The sequence below is a fragment of the Triticum urartu genome, chromosome 6, assembly GCF_003073215.2.
Source record: "Triticum urartu cultivar G1812 chromosome 6, Tu2.1, whole genome shotgun sequence".
In the NCBI taxonomy this organism is placed as follows: domain Eukaryota; kingdom Viridiplantae; phylum Streptophyta; class Magnoliopsida; order Poales; family Poaceae; genus Triticum; species Triticum urartu.
The window spans coordinates 3,651,495-3,671,550 of record NC_053027.1 but is presented as its reverse complement, the minus strand read 5'-3'; the positions used below and the strand labels follow the sequence as shown (position 1 = coordinate 3,671,550).

The window sequence follows — 20,056 nt, the reverse complement described above, 5'->3', positions numbered from 1 at the left end:
CTGGTTTTGTTTGAAATGAAATCAGGAGTGTGAGCTTCTCAACTCGGGAAAAAAATAAACTGACCCACAAAATATAAGTTGGAATGAATAGCCCATATAATATAGCCCAATAGGCTGGTGCGCTCATTTCGGCTGTGAATGGACGGCCTGGATTCACTCCATCCGTATGTTTCCCACTATAAAACTAAAAAATAAATCTGTTTGCAAGTACGGCAGCGTCTCGGTAGGGCTCCCTCCTACTCCCGACTCGGCAAGCCACCATGGCCGCCGACGCCAGGTCGTTACTCCGCTCCTCTTCCTCCGTTCTCCGCGCTGCTCCGGCGGGACCGTCTTCCATCGGCCTAGGTGGGCGTCGTTCCGCCCACTGCCTGTTGTCTGCGCCCTCGCATTCTCAGGTACGTAACCAAGATTCATCCATGCTCCCCAACCAGTCAATTAGCAGCAGGAAGTATGTGACGGTCATTAGTTGTTATTATATGTGCTTGCAAGGTTGCCCGTGGAGGCGTGCTTCTGCCTGGAGTCGCTGCTGCCGCTGCACAGCGCCACCGCCGCCGCACTGCTCAAGTCAATGCTCGCCGTTGTGCCCGGCCAAGGCATCGGCTGGATCGTTGAAGATAATTGACACTGCAGACAATTTATCTCTTGTTCAAATGTCTAGCTAATTGGCGTATTATGTACACTTTGTGCTTATTGATTACGTAGAGGAAGCACTTCAACCATAGGTCTTCCTTTTGGCCATTTTAAGACCTGTTTGGTTCAAAACATACAAATGGAAAATTTATGCTTTTGGTTCAAAGGAATAACCGATAAATTATCCTTTGATCTCAGGGAGTGGTCTTAATACCGATGTCTTTGTTTAATCTTTGGGAGGTCGAACCTCTCTCGAGGGCTTGCTTAAGAATAAGAAAGAAGAATCTTATGAAAATAGCATGAAATAGGGTTTGTTCCTATTCATGGGGACTCCGTAAATATCCCATTTCAAAAATCGAAACAACGTTTCGAGGGAAAAACATGGGAATTCTACAATCCACTTGAACCACTTTCTTAAATTTCTATGCACCTCGCAGCCCCTTTGTTCGCTCTGACCCACTCTATTATGCATCTCAAACTTTTCTCTTTGTATCTCAAGAACACACGCTCGTATGTACACACACTTCACCAAGGAGAATACTAGCTTTGCCTTCTCTCCTGGTGGAAACACATATAGTACATTTTCCTCTTCTTATCATTAGCATAATCAAACTGATTACAATGCTTAAATAACACCTACACATCAACACATTCCCCAGCCACCATGCTTGGCCACATGGCGTGGTAACCAAACACTAAATACATGATCCTATCTCTCTCTCCTATAATCACTCCAGGATGCACAAGACTAGCCAACATGCTAACACACGCATGAAGCTAGCACACCAATTCTTTCGGCCAACACTTCTACAGCTCGTTGATTTTGAGCACCTGCACTGATAATCATATCAATATTAGCTTGTTGGATCACAGGCCGGAGTGCACACGCTCGCTACAAATATTTTATAGAAAAACAAACATGCACTACACCCTACGTACATGATAATGCAACAGGATTATCTAACAATCACCTCCCTAATCTTGTTGCTTCATGATGTTCACCTGATCTTTGGTAGCCTGCTTGATCTCGCGTTTGCTACCCGCCTCCGTGCTTGATGCTCGTGAGCTGACGCCACGGTGGGCGACACCCCCGTCCACTGATGGCATCTCCATCTCGAGCTGCTGTTGCTGGAGTCTCAGAGCTTCTCGGCTCCGCTTTCTTGACGACACATGAGCAGCCCCACCAACTGTCCTGAGTAGCACCATGTACAGCCAGTTGGGTGATCTCTTAATCTTCATCTGCACCTTACCAAAGTTGTCTCTAATCCACATGAATGTACCACCTAGCACTACTCGATTGCCATCCTCTGATAGTTTACCGAGACTAATTATGTTACTAGACAAACTTGGTACAAAGTATACCTCAGTCAGATGAAGCTGCTCACCGCTCTTGCATTTAACAATGACTGCACCTTTCCCTTTAATCAGAGCAGTAGATCCATCTCCAAGCTTCACATGGCCACTGATGCTTTCATCTATCTCCTTGAATTTGCACCGTGAACCAGTCATGTGGTTACTAGCACCACTATCAAGCCACCATGCATCAGCTGATGCATCCATACTCAACAAAGGTTTAACGTTCTCCTCATTCAGCAAGAGGAAGTCATTGCCTTTCTTCAAAAGTTCACTTGCTTCATCCGTGATCTGCATCATTTCAGTACGGGACTTCTTACCACTGAGCTCCACTCCCGGCTTCTCCATACCGAGTGTAGTCATGGCCGGCGTCGCGCTCGCCGATGCCAGTACCGGTAACGTCACCTCAGCTGTCATGGGCACCCTGTCTGCTTGCGGCGTTGCTGCCGCGGTTCCTGCACTCCCTATGGCCGGCTCCGCCTTGACTTGAACGGGCGCTGCAGCAGTATACATCACCGGACCCCGGAGCCGCGCGTTCTCATCACAGATCACGCGCTGCATCTCCAGGAACTTTGCCTTCTCCTCACTAGCATGCACCAACGCCTCAGCCTGTGTCCAGTACACATCGGACATGCCATTCAGTTTCGCATTGGCCGCGGCCAGCTCCCCGCGTAGCCGCTCAGCCTTGGCCGTGGCAGCCTCCAACTCGGCCACCGCAGCTAAGGGGTGAAGCACCTCCTTCACCTTGATGCATTCTGGCTCGACGACATCCGCGGCGTGATCCTCTGCCACTGGCGCAAGCTCAGACTGCCATCAGCAGCCCCGGCTCGTCGTGGACGTCCGCAGCAGCTAGCAGCGCCTTCGGTTTCTTCCACGCCTCACACTCGGACTTGAAGTGTCCTTTCTCCCCGCACTCAAAACAGGTAATCTTGGACTTGTCGAACTTGCCACAAACCTCTTTCTTGTCGTCGTCACGGCCGCGGCCACCACCGCGCCCATCACCGTCCTTGCCGCTGCTGCTGGACCCTTCTCCCTTCTTCTTTTCTTTCTGAATTAGAGCCTCCAGCTCAGCACGCGATACCAGCATCAGCTTCTCACCGTCGTCGCTGCGGTCTTGGCGCCGCCCGGACTCGTTCTCCTCGAACGCCCGTAGCCGCCCAATGGCCTCGGCGACCGACATCTTCTTGACATTGCCCCATTGCTCGATTGTCCCGATTATCGGCAGGAAGCGATCCGGGACCGCCGCGAACAGCCGCTTGACAACGGTGTGCTCTTGCAAGTTCTCACCAAGTGCTCGAATTTCTCCGACGAGCGCGGTGAGTCGGCGCCCGAACGCACCGACTTCTTCACCATCTTCCATTGTTAGCCGCTCGAAGCGCCTTGTCAAGTGGCTGATGTGCGCCTGCACCACACGCTCATCACCTATGCGCATGGTACGGATAGCATCCCAAGCCTCCTTCGCCGACTCGTACTCCACGATGGACATTATCATGTCGTCAGGAACGGACTGCGAGATGGCAGCCATGGCTCCCTGATCCTTGGCCTCGTCGACGTCTTCTCCGGTGATCGCCGACCACACTCCCATCGGCTTGAGGATGATCTTCATCTTCGTCGCCCACAACTGATAATTGCTTTCAGTCAGTTGCGGGTACTGAATCGGCACTCCGACGCTCCTCGCCGGCGCGGCCACGACGATCGTCCCATCGCCGGAGCCGCTAGCTCCGAGCCTCTTGCTCGGCGGCGTGTACTTTCCGCCGTCACCAGCGTCGCTCTTCTTCGGTGACTGATCTCCCATCGCTACACACCGTCGCTGATTCGCCTCCGGCCACAACCAGGCTCGGTATACCAATTGTTGGATCACAGGCCGGAGTGCGCACACTCGCTACAAATATTTTATAGAAAAACAAACATGCACTACACCCTACGTACATGCTAATGCAACAGGATTATCTAACAAAGCTGTTGGCACTGGAATTACTGAACAAATTGCAGCAAGGATGTGGCCCGAGGGATCTTCTCATAAGGCAGATCTGACCGACCAATTCGTGGGCAATCGGCTGGCGGTGTAGTGTCCTGTGCCACTGCTCCCTGTCTCATAAGTTCTCTCTCTCTCTCTCTCTCTCTCTCTCTCTCTCTCTCTCTCTCTCTCTCTCTCTCTCTCTCAGGTCTTTGCTGGCTACTGGCCTGCTTCTCTTACAGTTCCATAACCATCTTTTCAGTTATTTTGCTTGCATTTCTGTTATGTAAAACTAATGGTTTATTAATGAAAATCGACGAGGTGGATCACTGCTTAAAAGAATGGACAAACCATCCATGTATTCATGTTAAGCCGAGCACTGCCATTATTGCCTTGTTACATAGGCTTTAGGCCTTGTGGTGTGGTGGTGTCCATTGCGTTTCGTTTGAGCTGCTTTTGAAGCCCGTGATAGCTAGGCACGACTGAAAGGCCGTGACAGCCTAATTACGGATCCAATCCGCATACCGTCCATGCAAGAAAAAACGACCAAAAAATAATATAAATCCACCAAAAATAAATAGCAACAAGTAAGTGACTCCAAAATACAATAACACCTCGACCAAAACAAAAGATACTAAGACATGCAGTGGTAATTTTGTATGTGTAACAATGCGGCGAATTTGCAAAGTAGTTAGTGGTAGAAATGGAGAGAATTACTTCTTGGCTGGTTTGAGATATTTATATCTATATGGATTAAGACAATACCTAAATTGTGGTAATAATAAAAAATACGCATATCTGGTGTGAACAAGGATAGGATGTTATAAAAATATACATGAATTAATTTAGGCATGTGATAAAAATATAGTTACTACTTGCCTGACAAGGTACCTCCTTGCCTTAGTACATAAGAAGGGAATATCGATCCAGTTGTAGACATGTAAACAAGAAAAACTGATATTAGCTACGAAATAGAACATTAACTAGCTACTGGGCATTGATCTGACCTACAGATAAATGGCCTTTGCGAAGAAGAACAACCTTAGTTTTAGGGCTGCCGTATTCGTAGCAGCTCTTCTAGTCGTGCTTACGTTTTGCTTCTATCAAGGAGTATCACTGTCAGGTCAGTGCGCTGAGTCATGCGTGGAAAAACTTATATTTTCGTTGTATGCTAACAATAGCTTGCAAAACGCTCTTATATTGTGGGGCGGAGGGTAACAAGCAATCTCACTTGTTAACATGTATGTGCAGATGAAGTGGTGACTGGAGGGCTAGAGGGAACATGTGTGGCTGACTATGAATGCGGGCTAGCGTCATGTGAGATTAGATGCAAGAACATGAAGATAGGCCCAAGTGCAGCCTACTGTGATAGAAAAAACGGAGTGTTGTATTGTTGTTGTCTCCCACGACCACGGGTAGCACATCACATATAAGAAAATGATCTAGGGCAAGTCATTAATCATCTGCCCTCTTCATGCTGATTGGTCAATAAGCATGCATGATAACAGGAAAAATGTTGGCAACATATATTGAAGTACTCTGTTCTTTATCAAAAAATTGAAGTACTCTGTTATTTGATCACGTGTCTTTGTTGCAAATTGGTATATATGCTTTGAACTTGATTCAAACATCCTATGTTTTAGATCAAAGGTGCATGAAACATCATGTGAGCATTTGTCCAAATCGCTAACCATATAATACTATTTCGCGTGTATGTCAGTGAATACCAGAATAAATATAACAGGACTAAAAAGGAAAAATTTAAAAATTGGAAAGAAAGAAAAAACAAAATAATAAGAAAGCGAATGGGAAAAAACGGTTCAGGGAAGGTTGTAGAGCCTTCCTCAAACTGTCGGGGATGAAACCCGGAAAAGGGCTGGCCCATATAAATACCAGCATGTGAGGGCGGTACACGCTAGGTAGATATTCAATGCGGGAACTATATCTTACTTATAGTGGGATGGTAGCACCCCTCGTCGCAGCTTGCGGCGCATAAGCAGCCTAATAGCATGTTACTTGGTCGTTCATTCATCGGGCTATTCTCTGATGTATTAGCTTTTCTGTTTTTTTTTGTTTCTCGCTTCTATACAGGTATTTTTGTAGTTTTTCTTTTTTTCTTCCATCTGTATACCTGTTTTTTTTTGTTTTTATATCTTCATTGGTTTTCGTCGGGTTTTATTTTCTCTCATTTTCTTCTGTTTCTTGGGCTTTCTTTGTTCCTTTCATGGTTTTTACATGTTTTCTCTATTTTTTATTTTTTTTCTTTCTCGGTTTTTTACTATTCCCCATTCTTTTGTACTTGTATTTTTTTGCTCTTTGTATTCTTTTTTTGGGTTCCGTTGTATATTTTCGGTTTTCATTGGTTTTCTTAGTTTTTTATATCCACTCTAAATTTTGTATACGTCAAGAACATTTTGAATACATTTTATATATTTTTCATATAAAAGATTATTATTATTTTCAAATGAATGCATCGATGTCTATTTTTAATCCACATTCTACATGTTTGGTATACATCTGAAACATTTTCTATATACATGTTTAATAGTTCCCAAATAAATTAATAATATTTATAAAATATGTTGTTGATTTTTACATGTTTTCCATAGGCAATGTATTAAGATTTGTATGATAGATGGTCCACATTTACAAATGCATTATTAACATTTTATTAAATACATGATCAACTTTTTTCATATGGAATGTACATGATTTTAAAACATTTTTTGTATAGATGAGAAACCATTTTTTAGACAATTTAATATTTTTGAAAACTAGAGTAACATTTGGTAAAATAATCATGTAGAGTGTTTATTGTTTTATGTGTGTGTGTGTGTGTGTACACAAAATATTTAAAAGTATAAATAATAGTAAAAAAAGAAGCAAAAAACGAGGCTGCAGCCTCCTATGATTTGGGCTGGCCCAGTATGGCGCTCCCTCAGGAGAGGTTAGCATCCAACTCATGTCAAGCGAGATTTAGCCGCGACTGCTATTCAGCGACCTACACATCCTTGGGCCACCCATATGCATGGGTTCCTTTTACTCGCTCGTCGGCTGTTCACTTCAATTTCATCTGCTTTTATTTTTTATTTTTTGTTTTTCCTTCTGTTTATTTCTTTGCTTGTGTTTTCATGTTTTCATGTTTTTCTTTACTTTTCACCAGTTTTTAGAGTTATTTTTTACTCCATTTTCTTTGATTTTTATCGCTTTCTCTGTTTTTAATATTTTTCTCTTTTGTTTCCTATTTTATTTATTTATTATTTATTTCCTTATTTTTCATTACTCTTTTTTGTTTTTCTTTGTTTGTTCACGGATTTTCATGGTTTTTTTTGGGGTTTCTGCTTTCTTCATTTCTCAGGTGTGTTTTTCGTTTCTGTCTTCCGTTTCCTTGGTTATCACAGATTTTCTTTGTTTTTTTGTTCATCTCTGTCTACATGTTCATAATGAAAGTTTCCAATCACTTTGAACATTTTTCAAAGTTTGCACTTCTGATTTTTTTTCATTATTTTTGGATTTTACTATTCATACCAAGCTCAAATGAGCTCTTGAGTAGAAGGGGACTTTCGCTGATCTGTCCGTTTTTTAATTCTGAGCTTGGGCGTGTCACCGCATCATGGTGAGATGACAGGAATGTTTGTTTCCTTGAAGCAAACACCTTTTTTCTTTGGAAGCAAATTATTTTCTACTTTGGAAGCAATGTGCATAGAAACAAATATTGTATTTGTTACATTAGAATAAAGCACACTTTCCTTTGGAAGCAAAATTTCTCTATTTTGGAAGCAGCATTGATATAGAAACAAAAAATTGTTTCTTTAGTAGGAATTTAATTTGACAACAAAACAATTCTCTGACCATTTATACTTTGTGCATTTTCCCAATGGAGGCAAAATATTCTTGGTATGATGCAAATTTAAGTCACATCAAAAATGAATTTTGCCAAAATTGGAAACAAATATTTTCTTCGTATGGGAGCAAGAGGCAAACTATATGGCATGAAATTTCATTTCACCAGAGTTATTAGTCTCAATAAAATCCGAAATTACTTTCTGCAAAATAGGACACGTTAAATGTTGGGGAACGTAGTAATTTCAAAAAATTTCCTACGTACACGCAAGATCATGTGATGCATAGCAACGAGATGGGAGAGTGTTGTCTACGTACCCAACGCAGACCGACTGCGGAAGCGATGACACGATGTAGAGGAAGTAGTCGTACGTCTTCACGATCCAACCGATCAAGCACCGAAACTACGGCACCTCCGAGTTCGAGCACACGTTCAGCTCGATGACGATCCCCGGACTCCGATCCAGCAAAGTGTCGGGGAAGAGTTCCGTCAGCAGGACGGCGTGGTGACGATCTTGATGTACTACAGCAGCAGGGCTTCGCCTAAACTCCGCTACAGTATTATCGAGGTATATGGTGGCAGGGGGCACCGCACACGGCTAAGAAATAGATCACGTGGATCAACTTGTGTGTCTAGAGGTGTCCCCTGCCTCCGTATATAAAGGAGCCAAGGGGGAGGGCTGGCCGGCCAAGGAGGAGGGCACAGGAGAGTCCTACTCCCTCTGGGAGTAGGATTCCCCCCCCAATCCTAGTCCAACTAGGATTCCTCGGAGGGGGAAAAGAGGAGGAGGGGGCCGGCCACCTCTCCTAGTCCTAATAGGACTAGGGGAAGGGGGAGGCGCGCAGCCCATCTAGGGCAGCCCCTTCTCTTTTCCACTAAGGCCCACTATGGCCCATATAGCTCCCGGGGGGTTCCGGTAACCCTCCCGGTATTCCGGTAAAATCCCGATTTCACCCGGAACACTTCCGCTATTCAAACATAGGCTTCCAATATATCAATCTTTACGTCTCGACCATTTCGAGACTCCTCGTCATGTCCGTGATCACATCCGGGACTCCGAACAACCTTCGGTACATCAAAATGCATAAACTCATAATATAACTGTCATCGTAACCTTAAGCGTGCGGACCCTACGGGTTCGAGAACAATGTAGACATGACCGAGACACGTCCCCGGTCAATAACCAATAGCGGGACCTGGATTCCCATATTGGCTAGTACATATTCTACGAAGATCTTTATCGGTCAGACCGCATAACAACATACGTTGTTCCCTTTGTCATCGGTATGTTACTTGCCCGAGATTCGATCGTCGGTATCCAATACCTAGTTCAATCTCGTTACCGGCAAGTCTCTTTACTCGTTCCGTAATACATCATCTCGCAACTAACTCATTAGTTGTAATGCTTGCAAGGCTTATGTGATGTGCATTACCGAGAGGGCCCAGAGATACCTCTCCGACAATCAGAGTGACAAATCCTAATCTCGAAATACGCCAACCCAACATCTACCTTTGGAGACACCTGTAATGCTCCTTTATAATCACCCAGTTACGTTGTGACGTTTGGTAGCACCCAAAGTGTTCCTCCGGTAAACGGGAGTTGCATAATCTCATAGTCATAGGAACATGTATAAGTCATGAAGAAAGCAATAGCAACATACTAAACGATCGGGTGCTAAGCTAATGGAATGGGTCATGTCAATCAGATCATTCAACTAATGATGTGACCTCGTTAATCAAATAACAACACTTTGTTCATGGTTAGGAAACATAACCATCTTTGATTAACGAGCTAGTCAAGTAGAGGCATACTAGTGACACTTTGTTTGTCTATGTATTCACACATGTATTATGTTTTCGGTTAATACAATTCTAGCATGAATAATAAACATTTATCATGATTATAAGGAAATAAATAATAACTTTATTATTGCCTCTAGGGCATATTTCCTTCAGTCCTCCCACTTGCACTAGAGTCAATAATCTAGATCACATCACCATGTGATTAACATTCGATAGTTCACATCATCATGTGATTAACACCCATAGTTCACATCGCCATGTGACCAATACCCAAAGGGTTTACTAGATTCAGTAATCTAGTTCACATTGCTATGTGATTAACACCCAAAGAGTACTAAGGTGTGATCATGTTTTGCTTGTGAGAGAATCTTAGTCAACGGGTCTGCACATTCAGATCCGCATGTATTTTGCAAATTTCTATGTCAACAATGCTCTGCATGGAGCTACTCTAGCTAATTGCTCCCACTTTCAATATGTATCTAGACCGAGACTTAGAGTCATCTAGATTAGTGTCAAAACTTGCATCGGCGTAACCCTTTACGACGAACCTTTTTTTTCACTTCCATAATCGAGAAACATATCCTTATTCCACTAAGGATAATTTTGACCGCTGTCCAGTGATCTACTCCTAGATCACTATTGTACTCCCTTGCCAAACTCAGTGGTAGGGCATACAATAGATCTGGTATACAGCATGGCATACTTTATAGAACCTATGACTGAGGCATAGGGAATGACTTTCATTCTCTTTCTATCTTCTGCCGTGGTCGGGATTTGAGTCTTACTCAATTTCACATCTTGTAACACAGCCAAGAACTCTTTCTTGACTGTTCCATTTTTGAACTACTTCAAAAATTGTCAAGGTATGTACTCATTGAAAAACTTATTCAAGCGTCTGATCTATCTCTATAGATCTTGATGCTTCAATATGTAAGCAGCTTCACCGAAGTCTTTTTTGAAAAACCTTTCAAACCTTTATGCTTTGCAGAATAATTCTACATTATTTCCGATCAAGCAATATGTCATTCACATATACTTATCAGAATTGCTTTAGTGCTCCCACTCACTTTCTTGTAAATACAGGATTCACCGCAAGTCTGTATAACTATATGCTTTGATCAACTTATCAAAGCGTATATTCCAACTCCGAGATGCTTGCACCAGTCCATAGATGGATCGCTGGAGCTTGCATATTTTGTTAGCACCTTTAGGATTGACAAAACCTTCTGGTTGCATCATATACAACTCTTCTTTAATAAATCCATTAAGGAATGCAGTTTTGTTTATCCATTTGCCAGATTTCATAAAATGCGGCAATTGCTAACATGATTCGGACAGACTCAAGCATAGATACGAGTGAGAAGCTCTCGTCGTAGTCAACACCTTGAACTTGTCAAAAACCTTTTGCGACACTTCTAGCTTTGTAGATAGTAACACTACTATCAGCGTCCGTCTTCCTCTTGAAGATCCATTTATTCTCAATTGCTTGCCGATCATCGGACACGTCAACCAAAGTACATAACTTGTTCTCATACATGGATCCCATCTCAGATTTCATGGCTTCAAGCCACTTTGCGGAATCTGGGCTCATCATCGCTTCTTCATAGTTCGTAGGTTCATCATGATCTAGTAGCATGACTTCCAGAACAGGATTACCGTACCACTCTGGTGCGGATCTCACTCTGGTTTACCTACGAGATTCGGTAGTAACTTGATCTGAAGTTTCATGATCAATATCATTAGCGTCCTCACTAATTGGTGTAGGTGTCACAGAAATAGAATTTCTGTGATGAACTACTTTCCAATAAGGGAGCAGGTACAGTTACCTCATTAAGTTCTACTTTCCTCCCACTCACATCTTTCGAGAGAAACTCCTTCTCTAGAAAGTTTCCGAATTTAGCAAAAAAAGTCTTGCCTTCGGATCTGTGATAGAAGGTGTATCCAATAGTTTCCTTTGGATATCCTATGAAGACACATTTCTCCGATTTGGGTTTGAGCTTATCAGGATGAAACTTTTTCACATAAGCATCGCAACCCCAAACTTTAAGAAACGACAGCTTAGGTTTCTTGCCAAACCGGTGTCGTCTCAACGGATTTAGATGGTGCCCTATTTAACGTGAATGCAGCTGTCTCTAATGCATAACCCCAAAACGATAGTGGTAGATCGGTAAGAGACATCATAGATTGCACTATATCCAATAAAGTACGGTTATGACGTTCGGACACACCATTATGCTGTGGTGTTCCATGTGGCATGAGTTTGTGAAACTATTCCACATTGTTTTAATTGAAGACCAAACTCGTAACTCAAATATTTGTCTCCGCGATCAGATCGTAGAAACTTTATTTTCTTGTCACGATGATTTTCCACTTCACTCTGAAATTCTTTGAACTTTTCAAATGTTTCAGACTTATGTTTCATCAAGTAGATATCCCCATATCTGCTCAAATCATCTGTGAAGGTCAGAAAATAATGATACCTGCTGCAAGCCTTAATATTCATCGGACCACATACATCAGTATGTATGATTTCCAACAAATCTGTTGCTTGCTTCATTGTTCCGGAGAACGGCGTTTTAGTCATCTTGCCCAAAAGGCATGGTTCGCAAGCATCAAGTGATTCATAATCAAGTGATTCCAAAATCCCATCAGCATGGAGTTTCTTCATGCGCTTTACACCAATATGACCTAAACGGCAGTGCTACAAATAAGTTGCACTATCATTATTAACTTTGCATCTTTTGGTTTCAATATTATGATTATGTGTATCACTACGATCGAGATCCAACGAACTATTTTCATTGGGTGTGTAACCATATAAGGTTTTATTCATGTAAACAGAACAACAATTTATTCTCTTACTTAAATGAATAACCGTATTACAATAAACATGATCAAATCATATTCATGCTCAACGCAAACACCAAATAACACTTATTCAGGTTCAACACTAATCCCGAAAGTATAGGGAGTGTGCGATGATGATCATATCAATCTTGGAACCACTTCCAACACACATCGTCACTTCACCCTTAACTAGTCTCTGTTTATTCTGCAACTCCCGTTTCGAGTTACTAATCCTAGCAACTGAACTAGTATCAAATACTGAGGGGTTGCTATAAACACTAGTAAAGTACACATCAATAACATGTATATCAAATATACTTATGTTCACTTTGCCATCCTTCTTATCTGCCAATCACTTGGGGTAGTTCCGCTTCCAGTGACCAGTCCCTTTGCAGTAGAAACACTTAGTCTCAGGCTTAGGACCAGACTTGGGCTTCTTCACTTGAGCAGCAACTTGCTTGCTGTTCTTCTTGAAGTTCCCCTTCTCCCTCTGCCCTTTTCTTGAAACTAGTGGTCTTGTCTACCATCAACACTTGATGTTTTTCCTCGATTTCTACCTTCGTCAATCTCCGCATTACGAAGAGCTAGGGAATCGTTTCCGTTATCCCTTGCATATCATAGTTCATCACGAAGTTCTACTAACTTGGTGATGGTGACTAGAGAATTCTGTCAATCACTATCTTATCGGGAAGATTAACTCCCACTTGATTCAAGCGATTGTAGTACTCAGACAATCTGGGCACATGCTCACTAGTTGAGCGATTCTCCTCCATCTTTTAGCTATAGAACTTGTTGGAGACTTCATATCTCTCAACTCGGGTATTTGCTTGAAATATTAACTTCAACTCCTGGAACATCTCATATGGTCCATGACGTTCAAAACGTCTTTGAAGTCCCGATTCTAAGCCGTTAAGCATGGTGCACTAAACTATCAAGTAGTCATCATATTGAGCTAGCCAAACGTTCATAACGTCTGCATCTGCTCCTGCAATAGGTCTGCACCTAGCGGTGCATCAAGGACATAATTCTTCTGTGCAGCAATGAGGATAAACCTCAGATCACGGATCCAATCCGCATCTTTGCTACTAACATCTTTCAACACAATTTTCTCTAGGAACATATCAAAATAAACATATGAAAGCAACGACGCGAGCTATTGATCTACAACATAATTTGCCAAAATACTACCAGGACTAAGTTCATGATAAATTTAAGTTCAATTTAATCATATTACTTAAGAACTCCCACTTAGATAGACATCCCTCTAATCCTCTAAGTGATCACGTGATCCAAATCAACTAAACCATAACCGATCATCACGTGAGATGGAGTAGTTTCAATGGTGAACATCACTTATGTTGATCATATCTACTATATGATTCACGCTCGACCTTTCGGTCTCGTGTTCCGAGGCCATATCTGTATATGCTTTGGCTCGTTCAAGTATAACCTGAGTATTCCGTCGTGTGCAACTGTTTTGCACCCGTTGTATTTGAACGTAGAGCCCTATCACACCCGATCATCACGTGGTGTCTCAGCACGAAGAACTTTCGCAACGGTGCATACTCAGGGAGAACACTTCTTGATAATTAGTGAGAGATCATCTTAAAATGCTACCGTCAAACTAAGCAAAATAAGATGTATAAAAGATAAACATCATATGCAATCAAAATATGTGACATGATATGGCCATCATCATCTTGCGCCTTTGATCTCCATCTCCAAAGTACTGTCATGATCTCTATCGTCACCGGCATGACACCATGATCTCCATCATCTTGATCTATATCAATGTGTCGTCACACGGTCGTCTCGCCAACTATTGCTCTTGCAACTATTGCTATCGCATAGCGATAAAGTAAAGCAATTATTGGCGCTTGCATCTTATGCAATATAGAAAGACAACCATAAGGCTTTTGCCAGTTGCCGATAACAAAAACATGATCATCTCATACAACAACTTATATCTCATCACGTTTGACCATATCACATCACAACATGCCCTGCAAAAACAAGTTAGACGTCCTCTACTTTGTTGTTGCAAGTTTTACGTGGCTGCTACGGGCTTAAGCAAGAACCAATCTTACCTACGCATCAAACCACAACGATAGTTTGTCAAATACTCCGTTTTAACCTTCGCAAGGACCGGGCGTAGCCATACTTGGTTCAACTAAAGTTGGAGAGACAGTCGCCCGCAAGCCACCTGTGTGCAAAGCACGTCGGGGGAACCGGTCTCGCGTAAGCGTACGCGTAAGGTTGGTCCGGGTCGTCTCGTCCAACAATACCGCCGAACCAAAGTATGACATGCTGGTAGGCAGTATGACTTATATCGCCCACAACTCACTTGTGTTCTACTCGTGCATATAACATCAACATAAATAACCTGGCTCGGATGCCACTGTTGGGTTTCGTAGTAATTTCAAAAAATTTCCTACGCACACGCAAGATCATGGTGATGCATAGCAACGAGAGGGAGAGTGTTGTCTACGTACCCAACGCAGACCGACTGCGGAAGCGATGACCACGACGTAGAGGAAGTATTCTTACGTCTTCACGATCCAACCGATCAAGCACCGAAACTACGGCACCTCCGAGTTCGAGCACACGTTCAGCTCGATGACGATCCCCGGACTCCGATCCAGCAAAGTGTCGGGGAACAGTTCCGTCAGCACGACGGCGTGGTGATGATCTTGATGTACTACAGCAGCAGGGCTTCGCCTAAGCTCCGCTACAGTATTATCGAGGTATATGGTGGCAGGGGGCACCGCACACGGCTAAGGAATAGATCACGTGGATCAACTTGTGTGTCTAGAGGTGTCCCCTACCTCCGTATATAAAGGAGTAGAGGGGGGAGGCTGGCCGGCCAAGGAGGGAGGCGCAGGAGAGTCCTACTCCCTCTGGGAGTAGGATTCCCCCCCCAATCCTAGTCCAATAGGATCCTCCGGGGGGGAAGAAGGAGGAGGGGGGCCGGCCACCTCTCCTAGTCCTAATAGGACTAGGGGAAGGGGGAGGCGCGCAGCCCATCTAGGGCAGCCCCTTCTCTTTTCCACTAAGGCCCACTATGGCCCATATAGCTCCCGGGGGGTTCCGGTAACCCTCCCGGTACTCCGGTAAAATCCCGATTTCACCCGGAACACTTCCGATATTCCAAACATAGGCTTCCAATATATCAATCTTTACTCTCGACCATTTCGAGACTCCTCGTCATGTCCGTGATCACATCCGGGACTCCGAACAACCTTCGGTACATCAAAATGCATAAACTCATAATATAACTGTCATCGTAACCTTAAGCGTGCGGACCCTACGGGTTCGAGAACAATGTAGACATGACCGAGACACGTCTCCGGTCAATAACCAATAGCGGGACCTGGATGCCCATATTGGCTCCTACATATTCTACGAAGATCTTTATCGGTCAGACCGCATAACAACATACGTTGTTCCCTTTGTCATCGGTATGTTACTTGCCCGAGATTCGATCGTCGGTATCAATACCTAGTTCAATCTCGTTACCGGCAAGTCTCTTTACTCGTTCCGTAATACATCATCTCGCAACTAACTCATTAGTTGTAATGCTTGCAAGGCTTATGTGATGTGCATTACCGAGAGGGCCCAGAGATACCTCTCCGACAATCGGAGTGACAAATCCTAATCTCGAAATACGCCAACCCAACATCTACCTTTGGAGACACCTGTAATGCTCCTTTATAATCACCCAGTTACGTTGTGACGTTTGGTAGCACCCAAAGTGTTCCTCCGGTAAACGGGAGTTGCATAATCTCATAGTCATAGGAACATGTATAAGTCATGAAGAAAGCAATAGCAACATACTAAACGATCGGGTGCTAAGCTAATGGAATGGGTCATGTCAATCAGATCATTCAACTAATGATGTGACCTCGTTAATCAAATAACAACACTTTGTTCATGGTTAGGAAACATAACCATCTTTGATTAACGAGCTAGTCAAGTAGAGGCATACTAGTGACACTTTGTTTGTCTATGTATTCACACATGTATTATGTTTCCGGTTAATACAATTCTAGCATGAATAATAAACATTTATCATGATTATAAGGAAATAAATAATAACTTTATTATTGCCTCTAGGGCATATTTCCTTCATTAAATTAGCTAGTAGTTAATATCAATCCCATGTAATCAATGCTCTTGTTTTGGAAATTGCCCATGAGAGGTGCACAGGGGCCACCATAGTCATCCAACGACTGTTATGCTTCAAATCTTATGGCCAGGAAGCGATATGATAGGAAGCTATTTATGAAGGGTTGAATTGGATAAATGCCACTTCAATTTTAGCGATTCCGAAAAATGCCACTTCAATTTCAGCGATTCCGAAAAATGACACTCCAATTCTCGCATACTTCTGTCAATGCCACTCAGGCCATTTGAGCTCGCATACTTCGAAAAATTTGGCTGTCGGAGATTGGAACAATCAGCTAAGGGGTGGGACTGTTGGTGGGCAGTGCCATGGTGGCAGACTGGGACGTTGGGGACAGCGGGCGCCTAGGGACAAGAGGACCATTGGGACACCATTTCTATTATTACATACAGCAAAACTTTTGCTGTTTTTGTCTGTTATAAGCATCATCTGGTGCTTCTTTATCGCATGTTAGTGTATAGTGCTGGATTTTTGACCGTTTCCTATAGAAACTAGCAACCATTTTTTTCACAAGAAGAAGAAGGAACATGTGATGCGCTGAGGGTGTGTCGGGCAACAAATATTTACTCATCGAGCTTGGAGGAATGCTGGTCGTTGCAGTGCATTTTGTATGATCGCTGCATTTCACTTCGGTTGTAAAATCGAGCGTCCATGTTAATAATTTGGTTTTAGCAATGCCAGTTCGAAATATGCTGTGATTTATTATTGTTTGATTGATGAAAAAGTGAGAAACTAGGCAACAGGTTAGATGCATACTAGGACTGACGTTTCGTGCTACAACCAAAGAACCACCCTACATACTGCGAACAGTGGATAACAAGTGCCATCAGTCACAACTTGATCCAAAATAAGTTAAACTACCATAATTTTCTACGGACATGCCTACAATCGTCCTAGCAGTAGTAAAAACAACTAAGCAGCAGCGTCTTGTTCTTGCTGAATGAAATCCTCCTGCTGTATCGCCACAGTTTGCTCGTCACCCAGATCCCTCCACCATCGAAGCTTGACAGTATTATCTTGATAAATCTATGCATCTGTATTTCATGTATCTAATCTAAACATTCGAAATAATATTGGTGGCAAAAGCTTTGGAAAATTATTCTCTTGAAAAAAGAGCAGATAAAAGGGAATATGTGCCGACCATATATGCGCATGGAAATAGCCATGAATAGGATAAGCAGGCTATGAGGAGGAGCCCCACCGATACAATCCCTTTCAATGTCCTCCATGATTGAGTTGTTTGATCCTTCCAATGGAAAGAGAAACCACACGCACTGGGTCGTTTTTGATGAACAAGATCTTTTCTCTTCACTTATCAGGAGCATACGTGCCCCCACTAGCTAGATTCAATTGATCTGGACGTATGTTTATTCGTGCCCCTTGGCCGCGGCGCCGCATCTTCAACATAGCAATCTCATGTTCCACCCCTGGCTGATCTGAATATCGTTTCCAAGTGCTCCTATTCTACGCCTCTGGCAAAGAGTTGCACACAAATCGCCTGCAGGGCTCCTAGATTTTTGTGGGACACATCTATACTTCTGGTTTCTCATGTTTCTAATATAAATGCTCAAAATAATATTGGCGACCAAAGCATTGGAAAACTATTCTTTTTTTTGGGTGGGGGGAGATAAGAGAGAATATGTGCCGTATGTGCGAAGGATGGTTGAAATGTCTATGGATGGATAAATAGACAAGGTGGAGGTGGAGCCCTCGCCTAAGCAATCCTTATCAATTTCATATCCTTCATGATTGAGTTGCTTGCTCCAATCGAAGACAGAGCATTTGGGTTGCTTTCGAGCAACAAGATGGATGTTTTCGGTTCACTTATCGCGAGCCTACGTGGCGCCCACGAGGCAAGGAGATATTCAACTGATCTGGCCGTTTCTTTATTCCGAGCATGGTCGTGTCGCCGCATCATCATGCCAATCTAGACTTGTGCTCTCCTTTACCTAACATCTATCACCCAAATATTCCTACATGCGTCTGTACCCAGGCCAGCTAACAGATTGATCATGGCTGGCTGGCTGGGATTTTGGCACCAACCATACACATGCAAATATGCAAGGCGATGATGTAGCAAGCACATGGCCACTTGTCATGATGCATTAAAACCCTTAAATTTATACAGGAGGGTGCAAAAGGAGATTCTTATACTACAGCCAAAAATAAATGAATACAGCGTGTACGTACTATGTAGTTGACATTTTTCATAAGTGTAATGCAAGTACCCAATAATTGAAGGAGAAGAAGAATAAGAAGATATGATCGACACGAAGGAAGGAGGCAAGTGACTTTGCAATCGATTTTGTAATCGATGTGAGAAAGTGATGGATGCGGCTACCCGGCCATGAGAAACATCGACCATTCTCTCTCTATAAATAAGACACGTAGGTAACACTCATCTTTCACCAATCCACTCCACAGCCCCCGGAACCAGACCCACCCTGCATACCTCCCCTCCTTCATCATCATCTTCTTCTTCTTCTCCTCGCACATCCATCGTCCATGGGCTCCCTGGGAAGCAGCGACGTCGAGAAGAGACTGGCGGTGGAGAGCGTGAACACGGAGGCGGCATGCGCACTGCTGGCGTCGTCGGAGCAATACGGGTACGTGGATGTGCGTATGTGGGAGGACTTCGACCGGGGCCATGTCGCCGGTGCGCGCAACGTGCCCTACTACCTCTCCGTCAACCCCCACGGCAAGGAGCGCAACCTGGACTTCGTGGACCAGGTCGCCGCGCTCCACTCTAAACAGGACCGGCTCCTCGTCGGCTGCCGCTCCGGGGTGCGGTCCAGGCTCGCCACCGCCGACCTCGTCGCCGCCGTAAGTTGTAGTCTTGCGACTGATTGGTTGAACTCACTGACTTATGGATGTGTGGATCGATTTACTGATTGGTTGGTCTGTGCAGGGGTTCACGAAGGTGAAGAACCTGGAGGGTGGCTACCTCTCCTTGCTCAAGAGCGTCAGTTACCCGCAGCTGGCAGCAGCAGCCAGCCTTCACTAATACAGCCGGCATAACTTTCCTTTGTTTTCTAAGGCTCTCAGGAACAAGTTAATTGGCAATCTGTTATTGATGATGTATAGAGGAAATTTCCAAGGAAAAGAAGGCATTTTGTATGTACTATAAAACTATATATGCATCTTGGACTTCGATTTGGCCCTAAGTATTGATTGGTCTTCTTCGAGAATGTATGGACAAGGAAGGGAAGAACTGTTGGCAGGCACAGTTGGTTACCTACCGATTTGGTTGCCCAAGCTTATACTATTCTAAGTGTTTCTCTACCAGTTCTTTTTTTCATACAGCGGATCAAATTAGAAGAAATGCATTTTACAACACAGAAATTGAGACAGTAACTTCTAGAGAGGAGTGCTTCGATAGAACCCCTAAGTTTTCCTCAAAAGGGGTATTTTCGTCCAACACTAGTAATCCAAAATGAGT

General features: G+C 43.5%; 2 protein-coding genes across 2 annotated transcripts; both read left to right on the top strand.

Annotated features, from left to right (window-relative positions):
* The first annotated feature begins 260 nt into the window (after positions 1 to 260).
* Positions 261 to 622, top strand: LOC125513946 (protein NUCLEAR FUSION DEFECTIVE 6, mitochondrial-like). Its single transcript, XM_048679182.1, has 2 exons — positions 261 to 395; positions 467 to 622. The coding sequence occupies exons 1-2, from the start codon at positions 261 to 263 to the stop codon at positions 620 to 622; spliced, it is 291 nt and encodes a 96-aa protein (XP_048535139.1).
* An 18,391-nt stretch (positions 623 to 19,013) lies between these two features.
* LOC125515955 (thiosulfate sulfurtransferase 16, chloroplastic-like) lies at positions 19,014 to 19,781 on the top strand. The gene is made up of 2 exons (XM_048681432.1): positions 19,014 to 19,440; positions 19,526 to 19,781. The coding sequence occupies exons 1-2, from the start codon at positions 19,123 to 19,125 to the stop codon at positions 19,619 to 19,621; spliced, it is 414 nt and encodes a 137-aa protein (XP_048537389.1). The 5' UTR covers positions 19,014 to 19,122; the 3' UTR covers positions 19,622 to 19,781.
* Positions 19,782 to 20,056: the final 275 nt, after the last annotated feature.

Excerpts from the sequence above, each read along its gene's own strand:
- LOC125515955 (XM_048681432.1), top strand. The coding sequence starts at position 19,123 with ATGGGCTCCCTGGGAAGCAGCGACGTCGAGAAGAGACTGGCGGTGGAG. Across the intron at positions 19,441-19,525 it reads CCGCCGACCTCGTCGCCGCC|GGGTTCACGAAGGTGAAGAA; the intron begins GTAAGTTGTAGT and ends TGGTCTGTGCAG.
- LOC125513946 (XM_048679182.1), top strand. The coding sequence starts at position 261 with ATGGCCGCCGACGCCAGGTCGTTACTCCGCTCCTCTTCCTCCGTTCTC. Across the intron at positions 396-466 it reads CTGCGCCCTCGCATTCTCAG|TTGTTATTATATGTGCTTGC; the intron begins GTACGTAACCAA and ends GACGGTCATTAG.